The sequence below is a fragment of the Amborella trichopoda genome, chromosome 6, assembly GCF_054954075.1.
Source record: "Amborella trichopoda isolate Santa Cruz 75 chromosome 6, AtrichopodaSantaCruz75HAP2 v2.0, whole genome shotgun sequence".
In the NCBI taxonomy this organism is placed as follows: Eukaryota; Viridiplantae; Streptophyta; class Magnoliopsida; order Amborellales; family Amborellaceae; genus Amborella; species Amborella trichopoda.
Window position 1 is genome coordinate 11,716,620 of NC_142341.1, and position 19,876 is coordinate 11,736,495.

A 19,876-nucleotide genomic window follows, 5' to 3' on the forward strand; every position below is an offset into this window, starting at 1 on the left:
TACACACACATCCTACATAATAATAACTCATATCAGAGTGAGACACTAGGACTATAAACTTTGATCCCTATAGTTTGCCTGTGGTTTTGTGAATGTTTACCAGAGGAAATTTTTTTATATTTCACACCCTTCTCCAATTCTCCACATATGCGAATAAAGAAAACCCCAACATTTCTCTTGGTTTAGGCTTTTTAGAAATGCTCCTAATTCAGTCTCAAACTCTGCTGAGCATGGTTCTCTAGTAACTTGTGTTGGTGTGAGGACCAAAGTCCTAAGCTTTGGGCTCATACAGGTCTTACATGTGATTGATCCCCTCTTAAGAGTTATTTCAACTCCTAAGTAGAAATGGTTGTGATGAGTGGACCTTTTCATGTTTTGTCGCTTGGTTCATGTTCTTATATTGATGAACACAGAATGTAGTGTGCTGCTAAGTTTCAGTCTCAGTTGCAACTATGATGTGAATGCTAACTGTTGGAAACATATTATGAATTTAGGACCAATTTCTGAACAGGTGATGATTCTTGAGAACATAGGAACATCAGTTCTTGTGGCTACGAATCAGGTTATACCCACATTTCCTCTTTCCTTTCCACAAAGATATATGATGGAAATCTCAAGTTTGTATTATTATTTAGGGAGTTATGTTTGTCTATACCATGTCTGAGTTTTTCCTTGGTTTTGGTTGAAATTTACTTGGCTCTATGAATATGCAGATAACACATGAATATGTAAATATATTTTTCCACGATAGTATCTCCAAAAAAAAAAAAAAAATTGCATTTTACACTGCGCTACCCAAGTCACGATCTCTTTTTTGCTATGCTTTCGTCTTTGACTTTTGAAAGCCAACACTAGTGCAGACTTAGCTGAATATTCTAATGGCTAACAATCTACTAGTCCCATGTGCATGGTTTTGAGTGTTAATCATGTTTCTTGGAGATGTAAGTACTAAGAAGCAACATACTTACCCAACTCTAGTTTTGAAATTGTGTCCAATGCCATCCCCTGCTGAGTACTTAACCTCACCATTCATCTGATGGCTCATATGTCTGCCTTTTGTGACAATACTGCTATGATTTATATGTATATGCAGACTTCCTTTCATGGCCTCTTTGTCCGGGTTCTTATTATCATCTGATGGTATTATTGTCATTATTGATTATATCCCTATTTTATACACACACACAAGCAGAAAACTTTAGTTATGAAATTGTGATCAGCCATGCATATATGTGTTTGGGTGTTTCTTTTTTATGCAGACATTATTTACTTGTTATGTGGTTACATTGATTAATTTCTGTTGGAATCAAGAACTCTTACCACTTGCAGGATATATATTCCACAGCTGTCTTTTTTGTTTTTGTCCAATAATTTTATTAATGAAGATGTTTCGGTTGATTGGTTTTCTATTGCTACATGTCATTATACTTATGGAATTTATTATATCAATGCTTAGATCAATTAACCCATATACTTATCAGAATATGCATTGGTTGAATTTAACCTATATTTTGTACCGAGTATGAACTGATTTTTCTCTTTTGATTTTTAAAATTCTCTCTCTTTCTTTCTCTCACTTGTTAGCATATATGGGATTTCATTATTATCTTGCTACAACTTTGTAATGTATACTGAACCAAAAATGTGATTTAACAGCTGCCTGATCTCCATCATTTGATGGCTGAGGCTGCTGAAGTTCTAAACATTGAAGCTCCTGATCTCTATGTGCGTCAAAATCCCATTCCAAATGCATACACTTTAGCTATTGGAGGCAGAAAGCCCTTTATCGTTGTACACACAAGCCTTGTTGAGCTTCTTACCAGAAGAGAGTTGCAGGTCTTTCCTTACAATAAGATATAGGCTCCTTCAGAGACATTACTTTGTATGCTTTTTGGTTTATTTTTTACTTTTGATGTGCAACTGTCGAATCATTTTAGTCATGCTCAACATTTTCTTCTCGGCACAAGTAACCACAAAATGCTTATTGGCTTTACTTTGCTTCTCTCCTGTTCATGCTATTTTTACATTGTATACGTTCAAAGTCCTCACTTGGTGTGATGGTAAAAGGATTGGGTAGCCAGTGCAAGAGCACGGGTTCGAGTCCTGAGAGTGGCCACTTTGTGCATAAAAAAGCCAAAGGTTAGGACTGTTTCCATCTCATCCCTCCCGGGGACCCTGTGTAGGCAGGACCAGCACCAGGTTACAGCCCTTATATGTTCAAAGTCCTCACTATATGCGGAAAAAGGACCAGAAAATTATTCTTTTTTTGAAATATTACCCTTTATGTGCTTCATGAAATAATAGAGTACGCAAATTTATATGCAAGTTGGCATTCAATCGCGATATGTATTCAATTATAAGAAACTGTTTTCCATAATGTGGCTGTTTGAATTGGATGTACCCAAATCTGTTAGCTTTTTACAAGCAAATAAAATTTTTTGAAGGGCTTGAACATGCTGGAGTATGCAATATTTCCGGATAGCCATAGTAAAAACTATCAAATGTGCCCCAAAATTCAGATTCTAAAAATTCTAGTCCAAGTTGAATGCTTTTCACTCATTGGGCCTCACACTCTTCTCTAACCCACCCTTCCTCTCTCAAGACCCCAATCATAACTCTCTCTCTCTCTCTCTCTCTCTCTCTCTCTCTCCCCACCTTTCCTCTCTCAAGACTCCCAACTATCTCTATCTCTCTCTCTCTCTCTAAAGCCCTCTCTTTGTCTTTCTAGCTAGATTTCAACAATCAATCCCTTCTTTCTTCAGGGTAAGGATTATGGCCTTTCTCTCTCTTTGTTGATGGGTAAGACGGTTGTGAATGGAGAATTAGGGGAAAGAAGCAATCTTTGTCAAGAAATTGGGTTGTTCACATGATCAAACCCTAAATAGCTATTGGTTGCAGGCTAACCACATCATCCAACTAGTTCATGGTGCTCCATCATATTCATTGATTAATTCCACAACTTCTTGTATCCCACAAATAACACATCAAGCTCAGTTCGAGAGCCCTAGTAGATCTTTAGGAGGTGTTGGCCTTGGAGGTTCCATCTTCCTTTGCCTTGTCATCAATGGAATACTGGTTTATCTGGTGTTGGAATTCTCTTGAACAACACTAAACTAATGCATTAACTTGATTATTGTTAATATTGAGAGAGAAGATAGAGAAAGGAATATTCAAGCACAACATAAAGTAAATATGGATGTCTTTTCCACCATATACAAATCATAGGGTGATGTGCCCTATATATACACATAGATCCCCATGGGAGTTACAATATGGGTAGGTCAACATGTATAGGAGTCACATGCATTATGCATAACTATTATAACAAGAAATCACCCAAATATGGTAGTAGAAAAATCACCCAAATATGATAACTTGTACATCAGGAAAGTCCATATATAGTAGAATATTATATACATTATCGCCACATGCAGGTTTCCCATAATGGCCATGAGGCCCATGCAAGTTTTTTTAATGGGCATGGGGCCCATAACAGTCAATACGCTCCCCTCAAGCTGGAGCATATATATCATAGATGCCATCTTGCCTAAAGTGACATTTAGTCGGACTCGATTAGAGGCCTTGGTAAGTATGTCTGCCAATTTATTCTCGGAGTGAACAAATGAAGTATATATTGTCTTTGCAACGATCTTTTCTTTGATGAAGTGATAGTCGACCTCAATATGCTTGGTTATTTCATGAAATATCGGATTTGAGGCAATATAAATGCCACTTGATTATCATAATGTAGAGGAACATTAGATGATGCATTAACACCCATCGCTTAAAGAAGAGAACGGGGCCAAGTTATTTCACATGTAGCACTTGTGATTGCTCAATACTTAGTTGAATACTCTATTTTTTACTCTTCCAGGTGACTAAATTACCACCCGCTGTCATAAAGTAGCCACTGGTAGATCGTCGATAAAGAGAGCACCTGGACCAATCTGCATCACAAAAACTTTGTACGTCAAGTTGACTAACTGGTATAAAGTAGCTCTCTCCCTAGAGTAGATATTAAACATCGTAAAACGCGATAAACAACGTTGATGGGAGCATGGTGCATGTGTAAACTGACTTGCCATGCTTATAGTATATGCAATGTCTGGTCGCATGACAGTCAAATAAATAAGTCTATTCACTAATCTCTGATAGACACCAAGGTTACTCAGAGGCTCTGCATGCTGATGATACAGTTTGTGATTAACCTCTATATGAGATTTTACTTGTTTGGCTCCAGGCATTCTTGTGTCATTGAGGAGATCAAAATATGTTTGCTTTGAGACAAGAAAAAATCCTTGTTTAGACTTAGCCATCTCTATTCCAAGGAAGTATTTTAATACTCCAAGATCCTTATGTCAAATATATTCCCAAGAAATCTTCACTTTTTTAATTTCGTGATCATTATTTCCTGTGACTATTGTATTATCTACATACACTATCAGTATTGTGGTGGAACAATAATCTCTATTAATGCATATAAAATGATTAGAAACACTTTCATGAAATTCTAACCAACATATTGCCATACTAAATTTTTTGACTCAAACCTGAGGTGGTTGTTTTAGTCCATAGATAGCTTTCCTAAACTTGCAGACCTTCCCTTTCTCCCCTTGAGAATAAAACCCCAGTTGCCATAAACAGTTCCTCTTGCAGGTTGCTATTAAGATACACATTCTTTACATTTAAATTCACATCTAATTGGTGGAGTGGCCATTTCTTGTTTACTACAATAGATAAAAGTACCCCTACTGATTTCAATTTTGCTACAAGAGCAAAAGCTCCTTACAATCTACCTGATATAAACCAAATAAGCTTTGCATCTCTCAATCGAACCATCTAGTTTATGCTTCAGGGTATGCACCCGCTTACTTCCTACGACATGTTGTTCTTTTGGCCATCACATCCCAAGTTCCCTGCTTCTCTAAGGCAATCATTTCCTCATTCATGGTTGTTTTCTATTTTGGATGAACCAATGCATTTGCAACTTTGGTTGGAGTAATAATAGAGGAAGTAGATCAAAGATATGAATGAAAGGAAGTTAAAAGTGAAGCATAAGAAACAAACTTGCTGATCGGGTGGGAAGTATCTTTTTTTCTTTTCTTGCAACAATACATAAATTGAATTGAGAATTTATTGGGGTAGAACTAAAAGAAGTACCTGATGAGTCAACGAGTTGGGGTTGATCATTTATATCATATTTTCCCTTGTTCTTTTTTCAGGTGTTCACATTCAATTTTTCTCAGTAGATTCCACATGTTTCTTGGCTGGATTATTAGATATGTGATTATTATAAAGATATTAAAATTAGTCGATCTAAGATAGGATATATAAAATATAAGTTTAGTAATAATAGGAGTAGAAACGACGAATTTGTTAAGATTGATGGCCAAAAAGTGATTATTTTAGATATCTTGGGTCGATAATCAGTGAGAATAGAGAGATTGAGGCTGACATCACACATAGAATTAGAGTTAGGTAGACTACATGAAGATGTGCTTCCGGAGTCTTTATTTGATCATCGCATACCAGTGAAACTGAAGGTGAAGTTCTACAGGATGGCTGTCAGTCATGCTTTATGGGATGGAATATTGGGGGGGTCAAGAAACAACATATGCATAGAATGAGTATAGTTGAGATGAGGATGTTGAGATGGATGAGTGATAAGACAAGAGATAAGACAAGAAAAGATAGCATTCGGAATAAATATATCAGAGGAAACTTAGGGGTGGCTCCAATAGGCAATAAGATGAGGGAAAGTAGACTTTGGTGATCAGGTTATGTGTAGTGTCAACCTAGAACAACACCGGTTAGGAGGGTGATTTGGTTCAAGTGGAAGGTTCTAAAGGGATAAGGGGGATGCTTAAAAGAATATGGATGGAAGTATTGAGAACAGATTGCCTTCTATGGTCTAATTGAGGGTGTGGCCTTTGATAGAGCGGAATGACGAAACATGATTTGTGTAGCCGACTACGAATAGTTGGGTTGAGGCTCTGATGATGATGATTATACATATCGTTACCACATGTAGGTTTCCATGATGGGCATGAGGCCCATGCAGGTTTCTTTGATGGGCGTGGGGCCCTTAAGAGTCACTACAATCATAATCTCTCTCTCTCTCTCTCTCATCTAAGTCTCTCTTAGAGGGAGATAAGATAGAAATGGGGAACTTGGATTTAGTGCGTTTTTTCTCTTTGGGGGGGGGGGGGAGGGATATCTCTTGTTGCCTCTCTCTTCCTATGCAATCAAACAAAACCATGTACATAACAAATAAAACATTAAGATATCTAAATTCAACATGAAAAAGTTTGTAGGTTTTTTGATGAGAAGAATGTTGAATGATGTATCTGAACTAGCCGTAGGTCATAACGTTCCTTTGTTGGACCAATTTTGTATTTTTTGGCTTGTTTCTTCAATGAATATCAATGTATATATTAATATATTATTAATATTCTATTTTAAAAATATCATATTATGTATTTAACTAACTCCACTATGGCCGGTCCTAAGCCGGTCATGCCAGTCCCAAGCCCAGATAAGGGAGGAGGGTTAGGTTAGTCAACTATCGTAAAACTTTGCCACTGTTTGTGGTGAATCGTGAACCTATGTTGTATACCCATGCTAGAGCGTACCCTATAAGTGATGCACTGTATCAGATCTCACCCCAATTAGTTGCGATAAGCCTCGGAGACGATGATGGTTATGTATTTAACTTTTGTTGTTGTAACGTTAAATGTATAATATCATCATGCATAATTTAAAAGATTGTTTATATTATATTTTCATATTTATGTAATATATATTTATACATATTTAGTGGTAGTTAAGCCCAAAGGCTGTTCTCTTCCTTATTAGGGGAGATGTCCCTACTTTCAAGGAATACATATACCGGTCCATATTTGCTACTAGCTTAAGAGTATTCTGTGCTGGTAGTAGTTTCATATCTTGTTGAGACAGCTACGCTGAGCATGGGTATCATAGGTCAGCATTTAATTTAATTGTAAGGCCATTATTTTCATTTGTGGCATGTTCCCATCAATATTCCATATTTCAAGTTTCTACTAATTCACCAATACATCAATTCTTCTTTTCGTGGAATTGCAACTTCATTACCTCTTGATTTCTGTTGAATGACGTATAAATTATCATTAAGAGAAGCTTAACTACAAGAGGTAACTATGAAATTCAGGCAATGGGTAGGTATTGAGCTATAAGTTACACGGGCACTGCTTAGAGGCAGCCTTGTGAAAATTTTGGTAAGGCAAGGTTTGAACCTTGTGCATTAATTGATAGAAACCATGACCAATGATTTCTATGGGCTTTTCTAAGGAACAATAAGAAAGATCATAAAAAAAGTGCAATTGGCCATTTATTGGATATTTAAATTGGAATAATATTTACATCATCATGACAGGTTGGGTATAGTACGCAAGCCTGGAGATCGTTCGTCAGATACGCCCTAATGGCCAGTCACTTGCCAACCATATTACATGACCTCAAAATAAGATCAAATCTTGGATATCTCAGTCATACGGCAGCATAAACCCATTGGCAGAATTTGAATAAATTTAGATGAGATGTGATGCCTCTCCATGAGTCACTGTGCGCCACAAGGATCCTACTAATTTGCTACTGGAATAGAGTGAAACTTTGCGGATTACCCTCTTGAGCCATTATAAGCCTACCATCCAAATTTCAAAACATTTGGATGTCACTTTATGCATTCAGAGTCACCATTCACTAGATGATAGCTTAGCAGCCGGTCCCCCTTCAAACACTTCAGATTGGCATGAAACTTGCTGGGGATTTAATCTAAGGCATGACAAGCTTTCTTCCAAAATCATAGATCTTTGGAGATGATTTGTTCTTTTCCTACTCTCAAAGGTGTCCAGAGGCTCATACCCACTGGCTGCCATGCACGTATTCATCACATAAGGAGACCTTTGATCAATCAAATTGAGATTTCTCCTAATTTATAAGGAGTTTTCATATGAAATATGGAGGGAGGATTCCTCATTTAACTCCCTATTAACAATGAGAAGGTTGTTCCTCATGAATTTGACAGAGGAAAGCGCTCCTACCACATAGCAGTCTGGCTGCTGGTGATGAGTGAAGTGACGAGATCTCTGGTGCTATAAGGAGTTTTCGCTTGAAAGTTTGCTGAAGGATTCCTCATGTGATCCTCTGTGAGATAGTCTTCATTCTAGGGTTTATCATACCCTGGATTCTGGTCAATCAAAGCTGTGATAGTCGACATACAGCAGAAAGCTAGGAGTAGTGAGAGGTCAACTTTGATGAGGAATATCTTTCTGATCATTTGACCTGATGTTTGAGTGAAAGGATTCCACTTCGAGTCCTCTACACACAAAAATTCAGATCAAAAGACACTAACATCTGAAAGCGACATTGCCCACAAAATAGAGGATTCTCGCCTCTAGGCTTGGCCGCTGCTGCAGGCAGAAAATAACTGACCTGAGATTATTCTCGGGGTGAATCCTATTCAGTTGGGTTGTTTCAATCCTAATGTGCTTGATACGTCTCCTATGACCAGTGTAGTGAGAGAGGAGGACCCTAACCGACTGGTTTGGACAAATATCTCACCTATTCGTCTTATCATCAAAAAACCTTTATATAAATGCACATTTATGGAAGAGCAGGAGGACTGAACCTGAGAACTGAATTGAGAGGCTGGAGTGAGAACTTGTGCGTGAGATTTTTCAAGATACTTTGACTGCCTGTGGAGCTAAGAGTGCTTACATACACTTTGAAACTCCAGGGATGTCAATGGCATACGTAGGGCGAGAAGATCTTGTAGCCAGAGCTGCCAGACTCGATTTGAAGTCTAGACCCAAGAGAGTGAGATTGGGCCAGCATGCTTGCATCATACACAGGTATAGGAGCATTTGTTCTTTTTGTATCATTTGTCTCTCTAAAAGTTCGTATAAGTTTGAGACCCAAATCAAGGGTTTACAAGCCTGCATACAGTTTGATGTAAATGAAACAGGTAATTTAAGCTCCTCGAACTCTTCCCATAACTATTGATTAAATACAAAAGCCCTTTTTAGCATTTGTATGGTTCAGGCTGAATTTGTTACCCATTTGGGGCAAACAATCAGATGGAATGTAGAGGAAAAAATTTAATTGCTTTAGTTCAGAAACTTTTTGTAGAACGCGTAAGAGAGTGCAGTTCTGGCAACTTACATGATGCTTTTAGGACATACATCATAGCTAAAGGAACAAAGTAAATTAATGAAGTGTGCTCTAATTAAATTGTATTTGTTTTGAGTAACAAATATTCAAATAAGGAACATTCTTTTGAGATCTTTGAATAGGAGTTTATGTTCTTAACAAGGTGTTGAGTACCACCTTGGCACCTTGCTCTGTTGTATGAGTGACATGCTTATTGATAAATTGGGTGGTTGTGATCCTAATTACATTTTGTGTTCTTCTGTTTCTAAATTTGGAGTCCCAATCGCTGCAAGCAGCAATGTTACAGTTACTAGGGAAAACAGAAACGTGTAACCTTTTAGTGGCTTGGCATTTTACGCATAGATTTATTTTAAGTTAATTTTATTAGCCTATAGTCCTTTCCAATTAAAAAATTACAAGTTCAGTTTTTGCTCTTTGATGTCGAGTGAAGTTTAATGGTTTTTCCAATGCTTGACATTTTTGTCCCTTACCCAACAATTTGTCCCTTACCCAACAATATTTCTTGAGATATAATTTGAATTATAACATACAGGCTGTTCTGGCCCACGAGCTAGGTCATTTAAAATGTGATCATGGTGTGTGGCTTACATTTGCCAACATTTTGACATTGGGTGCCAATTCTCTGCCTGGTACGTTTGTAAGTTCTTAAGAAAAACTTGGATATGGAGCTGGATTCCATTTTTCTGATTGCCTTGAATAGAATTGAATTTGACAATATTCTGGGGCTAATGATGCCTGATTCAGGTTTAGGTGTATTGATTGCTCGGAGTATGGAGGAACAGTTGTTTCGATGGGTTAGAGCTGCCGAGCTTACTTGTGATAGAGCTGCTCTCCTTGTTACCCAAAATCCAAAGGTACCCAACTTTGAAAGCCCATTCTTAGAATTTTATTTGAAAAGACCAAAGCACAAAAGTTTCCTTGAACAAAAGTAATCCATTCTCCTAAAATACTTCAAGCAAGTATATACTTTCATTCTATGGTTCAATAAGGTGGTTTTGACGGAGTTAAAGCTGCCTCTAATGTTAAATGCAGATGTACTCACCTTTCTAGCCCATTTTCATAATGCGTGACTGTAGTGTAGAGTACTGCACCACCCTCTGACATGAGCTCCCCATAGGATTAACTATCAAACGTTAATTTCAGTGAATGGAAAAGATTGTTGAATTTTGCCCTTCCATTTGGATAAGTATCCTTAGGAAATAACATACACGCATGAAATGTTTATTTGTATTTGCAATCTGGTTGTAATTTTCCATCCTAAAAAAAATCTAAGAATAACAATCCCTAATAATTCCCAAATAATTCTCAATCGACTCTGAAGAATTTTGAAACTGCCTTTCTTTGAGCCAAATATACTGGAAGTTTAAATCTTATCGTGGGGATCTATTGGCTTGTCCAGTAATCTTTATTTTACTAGGTATTTAGGCATTTTTGATGTATGTGTGCAGCCACGTTTCTCTTTAGATACGGACCCTATTTAGATAATAATTGGGGGTTTGTGCACTTTGAATTAATGACATGTTTGGTGGGACACTCTACGGTCACTGTTCAAGCCAGTAGTGCGATGATGATGACCCCTATGGCCATAGTATTCCCCAAATTACATGGGTCGTAATATATTTTCCCAATAGTATCATCATCATCTTCAGATCATTATCCCAATAGTTTATATCATATTTACTTAGTCATTGCCCCATATACTTTGAAGGTTTGACTAAGGCTATTCCCATGTCAACTCAGTGGGGTGGGCTCAACAAAACCCATGGGTAAGTTTGTAAACGATGCTGCTCTACCAGGAACAAGCTATGTTAGTGGTGATTCATGGAATGTCAGTACGTGCATGCTTGGTCCAAAATATTACCTTCAAACCATAGATTGATTTCATTATGCATGTGAGTGCACAGATTGATGGGGACTATTGTCTTGGCTGGTCAAATGTCTTCTCGCAGAAGTTTCTTATTCAGAAAATATGTACATTCACATTCAATAAGGATAAAAGTAGGTTATTAATGTTTTTAGTATTTTGTGGGTCTTTTCATTGAACTGGCTGTACAAAATAAGTTATCTTAAATTTTGGCTTGTTCAAAATTATTATTATTGTGTGATCCGTGGTTAATATATAAAGGAGTGGATGTAGCATTTAATCTATAAATATTACTAATTAGAAAATTGGTATGCCCGTGTGTCCACATGTGAGGGAGTTGTTTGCTAAAAAGAACCATGTTCATATGACATTAGGGGCAGCTTTTCATTGTCAACTGCACTTTTGACCCCCCCAGTAGAAAGAGATGTTGGACATCCCATTTGTTAATGTTAAGAAAGATGTGATGTTTTGGTGCTCTATTGGGATTATTGGGGTTTTTGGGTCCTTTATCCAAAAAGTTATGGTAGGTTTTTTAATGTGGATATTTCGGGCTGGGATGCAACTTGTCCTACAGGTTTGAGAAGTAAATGAAACAACTAAAAGAGCATTGAAGATGTCTTATTTTCATAAATTAATGATAATGTGTAGGAATGGAGTTGTTTTAAAAGGAATAAAACCTGCTAAAAGACAACTTGTTTGGAAATGTGATATGTGAATCCTTGACAAATGGCTTGGGACAGAATTCCTGGAAGGGCTGGGGGTCACCATTGATATCTATATCACAGTGGTGCAACATAAGGTTCCTATGATGAAGGCACTATCCTATAAGTTTTTAAGGATTCATGCAAAACAAATTTTTCTTTTTATATTTATAAAAAATGCCATATATAAGAATGAACTCAAATGCACATCATTGCTCTTCAAGAAATTGCATGTGATGTCTAGTTTTCCAAAATATTCCAGAACTTTTTAATATTAAATTAAGGTTTCTGTGATTTTTTTATGAATCAGAGGGGGTGTTTCACAGTCGTTCTTTTATTTTCTCTTTTTTCATTTGGTTAGAGAGAAGAGAGGTTTTCCTTCCTTGTACAAGTTCAGGAATCAGGAAGTTGGATTGTTGGTTATTTTGGCAAAAATCATACTGCTCCCAACATATGTTGTGGGGTTTTTTTCCATCTTATGATAGAATCCAGTGACTGACATTGAGAATGATGTCTTACCAGCATTGAAGAGGTTCCCTGGTTTTTTTTTTTTGATGTCTCACCAGCATTGAAGAGGTTCTTCCCCCCCCCTCCTTTTTTTCTCATTCTGGGTTATCTGTGCATTGAAGAGATAAGACATTCTGGCCATTTCATGTGGCTATTTCTGCCCCATCTTATTTGGAGGGTGGGTTCATATTCTGAAGGGTTATTCAATTATTTCAGGGTTTCAATGGGCATATTATTCAAGCCAAATATTGGGACGGCTGCCATGAATGTTAACACTTTCAAAGCAAACCTTTCAACTTTTGGAAAAGGGGAATAAACAGAAAAGAAAAACAATTTCTTTTGAAATGGTGATAAATCTTGTTGCTTCTTTTTGAATATCCTTGGCTGTCATTCTCTAATTTTTATTGTATCTATGTCGTGTTCTATCAAGAGGTGGTCATCTCTGTTCTGATGAAACTTGCGGGAGGCTGCCCATCCTTGGCAGATCAACTGAACGTGGATGCATTTCTTGAGCAAGCTCGCTCTTATGATGAGGCTTCCTCAAGTCCAATTGGCTGGTATATAAGGTGAGATATTGCACCTGTTAACCGAACCTTTAATTTGATTGTTGTTGTGGTTGGAGTTCCAGTTTTCAGATTTAAGCTCGATTTTGGTTGAGATCCTATCTTGTAAACATGCTCTCCTTCTTTGTGAACAAAAAGTGAACAAATTTCAAAGCCAAGTTTCTGAAACATTACCTGAGATATGGCTGTTTTATGAAAAGTCTATTGAAAAATGTCAGCATGATTATTTGGTTTTGTTTTTCTTAAATTCCAGGAATGCTCAGACAAGACAGTTATCCCACCCCTTGCCAGTCTTACGTGCTCGTGAAATAGATCAATGGTCGAGAAGCCAGGAGTACAAGTCGCTTCTGAAACGGGCAATGAGTGCTAATCCAGCTCGCAAAAATTAATTCTAGACATCAACACCGCAGCGAATCTATGTAACTGGAGCTTAATGGTTAGAATTTATCACAAGGTTTGTTCTGTTGTACATGCTCTTTATATTTTTGCATTATGAGTTCACGTGTACATAGTATTTGTGGAGGGGTCACCTTCTCTTGAGCACCCCCATATACCTTGTAGTTTGTACATGAGAAATAAATCTCATTTCATAGTACATGAGAATTAAATCTCATTTCATAGTATATAACATTGTTTCACACTCTTATCATGGTAGAAATCTAGGTTCAGAAAACTTGGCGCGGAAAAACCTTCTATATTATCAATTTAGGAGTTGAGTTATTGATTGGTGTTCCTTTTCTCTTTTTCTCCTCCTTTTCTGCTGGTATGAGGCCCGAGTCTTTTGTTTCATTACTGAGGTTGTATAAAAGCTATTCTGAGTTATTTTAAAACAGAAAAGTGTTTTGTGAGCGAGTGTTCATCTTAAAGATGGATGTTAAGAAACAGGCACCCAAATAGGCAAAATACTTCCAAATTTTGCAAGTTTATTTATTTATTTTTAATATTCAAGATCACTATGTCCTAGATTATGAATCACTTAAAAATTTGGATCCAAAATCCATCATTCATTATGGACTTTAGAGGCGATATGAACATTTACATGAGGCATGCATTCATTCCCCTCTCATGCTATGCATGTGCCTAGTATGTGTTTGTAGCTCCAAGCCCTTACTGTCATTTTTAGGGAGAAGAATCTTCTAAGTTTTCCCATGTTCAGTATGAACCATAGGTAAATAAGTATTCAGAATTGAGTAACGTTTTCACTCAACAAAGTTAACTTTCTTGGTGGACAATAGGGTAAGGATACCATTCGATTTTATTGATGTTAACCAAACTTTGAAAAATGATTCATGCAACTGCTCTTTGTTTTTTTTTAAAAGTAGTTTTGCTTTAGAAAAATATGATGTTTTATTTCAAAATAATATCTTGAAGATTGTAGCCTTGGAAAAGCAATTTTTATTGTAGAGTAGTGGATTTTAGTCCTACATTGAAAAATTAAGAGAGAGTTAAGTTTATGTAGACACTTTATTCCTCTGTAGTCATAGAAATAAGGGAAAGAAGACCTGGGCAGAGCATGTGATTTGTGTGCAAATGGCACTTGAGCCACACTCTTGCACTTCAAGCTCACATCCGTGTATTTAAAAGTTCTTGAAATTGCATTTCTCATGGTACAGACATAAACGCTTATTTCATCTTTTTCAGAAAGACTTTCTAAGAAATTGAATATTAAAAACCTTCTCTTAGCTTTATTTATTTGAAAATTTTAAATTTTAGATTTGAGATAAGCTTACCAAAAGTGGAACTAAATCGACACCAAAAAAGGAGGAGAAAAGGACGAGCCACTATTAAAAAATATTTTATTTATTTATTTAAATCAAGAGCGCCATTTGACTGATTTAGTGACAACTGAAAAATTTAGGTAGCCGGAGATTAAGGTTCAAATATTTATGTTTGTTTATACAAATTACATGGTATAAGAAATCTATACAGAACTTTCTCCTTGTATAAATAAGTTTAATTACATTTAAGTTTTTTGTTTATTCATTGGTGTGCAAAACACAACAATGTGGATAGACTTTGTTTCGTATTTGATTTTTGTAAATTGCAATTCAATACTGTTTTTTTTTTTTCAACAATCCTATACCTCGGATTGTAGTTCTTGCTATTTTTCGATGTAATTGTTGTGTTTAGTGTTGTTAATTCATTGTATACTCCTCATAAAATGATTGTATGTTTTGCTTCATGACTCAACATACCATATTGGTGAGTATAATACAAATTTGAAAAACAAAATAGTTTGTCAAATAGGACCCCAATGCAACCAAGGAAAGGCCTAAAATTATTGTTCAATAACTCTCTTGTTATCCTCTTAAAAAAATCATTACATTGCACAATCGCATCAATTATAGCTTTATTTTATATCATCTATACCTTTCTGATATTTTCACTCTTTTAGACCAAATCCAAAATAATATATTCATACCTAATTTTCAGTACCCTCGTTTTTTCCAATTTTTGCGTCTAAGTTTTCTAAATAAGAACTAATTTAATACCCAGTTTTCATCTATATACCTTTCTAAACCAGATCATTTTGAACTTGTTTGTCCTAAACAAATCTTATAATGACAGACACATCCATCTCTCTACCCCAGATCCATCCCCTCTCTCGTCTCTCCCCAATTTGAGCTTTAGGCCATACCTCCACTTATTTCTCTCTCTCTCCTCCTCAATTTGAGCTCTGCCCTAAACGAATCCGGTTTTTATTGAGCAACTTGGTTTGAGCCCTAAACAAATCCGGTTTTTATTGAGCAACTTGGTTTTGAACCCCAAACCTATTCATTATAGAGAGAAATCATCCACTATTATTGGGTTCAGGCGTCTAGGCTCGACCTCCACTATTATTTCAAGGCCTCAACCAATAGTGAATAGTGGAAGTGGGGTTTGGGATGTTTATAATCAATAGGGAATCTAGAGAGAGAAAGTGAGGATACATCTTAGTAAAATATGTTGCAACCAGATGAGCTCATCACTTTCAGCGATTTAATTGAGCACATGTCAAAGTTTGAAGGCCCTGATATGGCACATCACCTACGTCTATTCTCCTTTCTCACAATCAGAGAGCTAAATTACTCTTAAAGAGAGAGACTGTACTTTTAGCTAAATTCATTTTAGAGAGAGAAAATACTACTTGTACATGAAAGCATTTCAAAGGGTGATGTCGAAGAAGATGGTTGTCACTATTCTTTATAAGATATAGGCACCACATTTGTGTCTAGAGAGAGAGATTAGAAGAGCAATGTCTATCCATCTAACAATTAAATATCGAGAGAGAGAGATAATGGGTAGAGAGAGAGAGAGGGGTATGATGCAGAACTCAAATTGGGGGGAGAGGCGAGAGAGAGAAAAGGGGGGTTGGGGTAGCAAAGAGGTATGGCATAGAATTCAAACTGGGGGCCGAGAAGGTGTGTGGGGTAGAGAGAGAGATAGAGGAGTATGGTGCAGAGGGGGGGAGGAAGAGAGAGGATGGGTTTAGGGTAGATTGGGCACGAGGGGGATGGGCATACACATCCTTGTAGAATTTGTTTAGGGCGGGTAAAAACTGTTGAGGGGTTAAAAGGTAGGAAAGTGACAAAGTTAATGTCATCATAAATGTTCCAATTTTCAAAGTACACCAAATTAGGGTGAATGGTGAAATTTTTTCAAAAATTAATTTAGCCAAAATTTTTTATAAAGTTGACACCTTAAAAATGTAGAAATAAAGTGCATTTAAAAAAAGTTTATATAGAGCCGAGGCTCTAAACAAATAAATTTGAGCCTACCCAAAAATTTCACTAGAAGTGGTTGTTTTGATGTTCAAATATATTCAAATCGACCATCTCGACTCAAGATGCATAGTCACGAAAAAAAATGAATTTCAAGTCTTGTAAATAATGTATTTTGTAACACATTTATGGACGGTCAATTTTTTAGATTTATAAGTTTTCATAGATATGTCGATCTACACTATTTTTAAAACTTTAAACTTTAAAATAAATATAAAAATATATTTTAAAACTATCACCAAGATTTTCAATATTAAAACTACATTTGTCGATACTATTTGAAAGTAGATGGTTGTTTAGAGCCTAGAATCCTTTGACAAAGGATGTTTTGATGATATTTGAAAGTAGATGGTTGTTTAGAGCCTAGAATCCTTTGACAAAGGATGTTTTGATGATGTAAAAAAATGTAGTTGATCAGCACGAGAAGTCAAATTGGAATCAGGTGGAGTCCGGGTTGAAATTTCCGACTCGAGATGGGTCCGGCTCTATCGACCGAAACCGGACGTGCCCATTGCCCCCATCTTCCTCTCTCTCTCTAAAACTGGTCTCGTTCCGCCACCAGAAAACCCCCGCCTAAACCCCTCTCTCTCGCTTCCTTCAGCCGCGCCAACCCTCATTCAGCCCCCTATCGCCGAACTCTCTCTCCCCCATTAGAACCCGTCACCATCTCTATCTCTCTCTCATGGCTTCTAGTGCCAGGCGATGCTTGGGCTCCATAATCTCCCGGTCCTTCTCCCACTCAATGACCCTTTCTGTCTCTTCGTCCTCACGCTCCTCTCTCTCCCATGGCCTTCATTTTACTCTTCGCTCCTCTTCCACAGTTCTTCCTTTCTCGTTGTGGAGAATCCCCATGAGGTTGAGCTCCTCGGGTTCTGGTTATTCTCCTCTTAATGATCCATCACCCAACTGGAGTAACAGGCCCCCTAAAGAGACCATTATGTTGGATGGTTGTGACTATGAGCACTGGCTCATTGTTATGGAGTTTCCTGAGGACCCTAAACCATCTGAGGATGAAATGATCGCTGCTTATGTTAAAACTCTTGCTGCTGTAGTTGGAAGGTGATACTCTCTCTATTGAAACTTGTGTTTTTGTTCTCTCTCTCCTCTAATGCAAATTGGGTTTTTGGTACTCTCTCTCCTCTAATGCAAACTGGGTTTTTGATACTCTCTCTCCTCTAATGCAAATTGGATTTTTGGTACTCTCTCTCTCATGCAAACTGAGTTTTTGGTACTCTCTCCTCTAATGCAAATTGGATTTTTGGTACTCTCTCTCTCATGCAAACTGAGTTTTTGGTACTCTCTCTCTAATGCAAACTGAGTTTTTGGTACTCTCTCTCTCCTCTAATGCAAATTGGGTTTTTGGTTCTCTATCTGTAATCCAAGTTAACTTTTTCCCTCTCTTTCTCTCTCACACTCTCACACATGATTGCTTCTAATTTAAATTGGGTTTTTGGGGGAGTCTCTCTTTCTCTCTCTCTCTCTCTCTCTCTCTCTCGTATTGTTTTTTAGCTTAATTTGCTCTTTTACTTAATTCGTTAGTGAGGAGGAAGCAAAGAAGAAGATATACTCTGTTTGTACGACCACATACACGGGCTTCGGCGCGCTGATCTCTGAGGAGCTCTCCTACAAAGTTAAAGGTTTGACTAATGAGTTATTTTCTAACTTTTTAAGGTACTTCTCTGCCGTTTAGATATGGACTTCATCATGTTTCAGAATAGATTGTTTTTCACATAGAGCGTTCAAACCGACCCCCAAAACCTCCACATATATGGAAACAGTGAGTCTGCATTTTCTGTTTTCATGATTACGGTAAGAAATGGTTGAGAAACTATGGCGATTTAAAAATAATAAACTATAAATGAAATATGTCATTGTTTCTACATTCGATGTTTCCTAAGGTGGTTTACTTCTCCCTTTGATGCTTCCTGTGTTTCTAAGCATTTACGTCGTATCTGAGAAATTGAGTGGTTTGATAGAATTCTTATATTATTTTGTTCAAAGTTTTACATAAATTTTCTTTATCAGGACTACCTGGTGTTCTATGGGTTCTGCCTGATTCCTATCTTGATGTGCCAAATAAGGATTATGGAGGTTAGTTTTCTCTCTAATAAATTCATTTCTAAATTCACTTGTGATTAAGCTTTTATGCCAGTGTACTAAATGGTTATCTATGGAGGTTAGTTTTCTCTCTAATAAATTCATTTCTAAATTCACTTGTGATTAAGCTTTTATGCCAGTGTACTAAATGGTTATCCTTTCCCCCCTTTTCTTTCTTTGAATTTCTCCAGGGGATTTATTTGTAGATGGTAAGGTCATTCACAGGCCTCAATATCGTTACAGCGAGAGGCAGCCAACTAGAAATAGGCCAAGGCCAAGATATGATAGGCGCAGGGAAACAATGCAAGAACCTTACCAAAGGGCAGGACCTCCTTTAAGAAATAGGGAGCCAATGCCTATGGATAGAAGGGATTCGTTCCAGCCTGAAAGGAGAGAACCCTCGACACCGAGCCCAAGAGATATGCCTCTTACTCCTGAGAATTCTGAGACGAGTTACCATGATCCAGTGCATAGGGGAGGCTATTAAGATGATCTATGATCTGGGCTCAAGGGCCGGATGTACTTAGTGATTGACTGGTTCTAAGTAATACATGTAAAGCTTCCTATATGGTTATTTTGTGTTGGGGTTGAAATGCTAGGAACATCACTAGTCCATGGACCTAAATCATGCTTTAAGATTTACTGTTTAAGGTCATTATGAATGCCAGTGTAATTGGGCTTCATCAAAGTCAGTTGTCCTCATTGTTGACAAAATAGAAAAGTTGCTGCTAGCGCATTTGTAACTTTATATATATATATATATATATATATATATATATATATGAGAGTAATGATCCTATGAGACCTTGCCACACCCGTGTGCGTAGGACCCCAAAGGATCACCATTAAATTTGGCACAGATATCTAGAAAGGTTATCACATGGGTGTGAGACTTGATTTTTTTAGAGATCTGTACCAATTTAATGGTGATCCATTGGGGTCCTACACACATGGGTGTGGGACTGTCTCATAGGATCATTACTTTATATATATATATATATATATATATATATATATATATATATATATTGTTCCCACTGATTAGTTCCTCTGAGATATTAAATATTTGGCTCTATATAATTGATCTCATTCGGGGAAACCATGTTGTGGCTGGATATCATCCATGATGACATGCTATATATCGTTGAACTCATAGGGGGAAAACATGTTGTA

At 37.0% G+C, this 19,876-nt stretch overlaps 2 protein-coding genes and 1 pseudogene across 11 annotated transcripts in view; 2 read left to right on the forward strand and 1 right to left on the reverse strand.

Moving 5' to 3' along the window:
- Positions 1-13,565, forward strand: part of LOC18438115 (Peptidase family M48 family protein) — a 32,303-nt gene extending 18,738 nt beyond the window's left edge. For 3 of the 10 annotated variants that reach the window (XM_088868601.1, XM_088868599.1, XM_006848305.4), the window contains 6 exons: positions 495-562; positions 1,657-1,836; positions 9,743-9,839; positions 9,955-10,064; positions 12,715-12,848; positions 13,099-13,565. In XM_088868601.1, coding sequence (XP_088724727.1) covers positions 515-562; positions 1,657-1,836; positions 9,743-9,839; positions 9,955-10,064; positions 12,715-12,848; positions 13,099-13,234 — 705 coding nt within the window. In that variant the 5' untranslated portion in view covers positions 495-514 and the 3' untranslated portion in view covers positions 13,235-13,565. Of the gene's footprint in view, positions 1-494; positions 563-1,656; positions 1,883-3,874; positions 3,966-9,742; positions 9,840-9,954; positions 10,065-12,498; positions 12,590-12,712; positions 12,849-13,098 lie in introns of those variants that run through there. The other 7 variants (XR_016056789.1, XR_016056791.1, XM_088868604.1 and 4 more) reach the window with 5 other exon arrangements.
- Positions 6,761-6,883, reverse strand: LOC148781566 (U6atac minor spliceosomal RNA; annotated as a pseudogene).
- A 3,668-nt stretch (positions 13,566-17,233) lies between the features above and the next one.
- MORF3 (plastid developmental protein DAG) lies at positions 17,234-19,391 on the forward strand. The gene is made up of 4 exons (XM_006848306.4): positions 17,234-17,665; positions 18,146-18,243; positions 18,632-18,697; positions 18,895-19,391. The coding sequence occupies exons 1-4, from the start codon at positions 17,289-17,291 to the stop codon at positions 19,188-19,190; spliced, it is 837 nt and encodes a 278-aa protein (XP_006848369.2). The 5' UTR covers positions 17,234-17,288; the 3' UTR covers positions 19,191-19,391.
- The last annotated feature ends 485 nt before the right edge of the window (positions 19,392-19,876 follow it).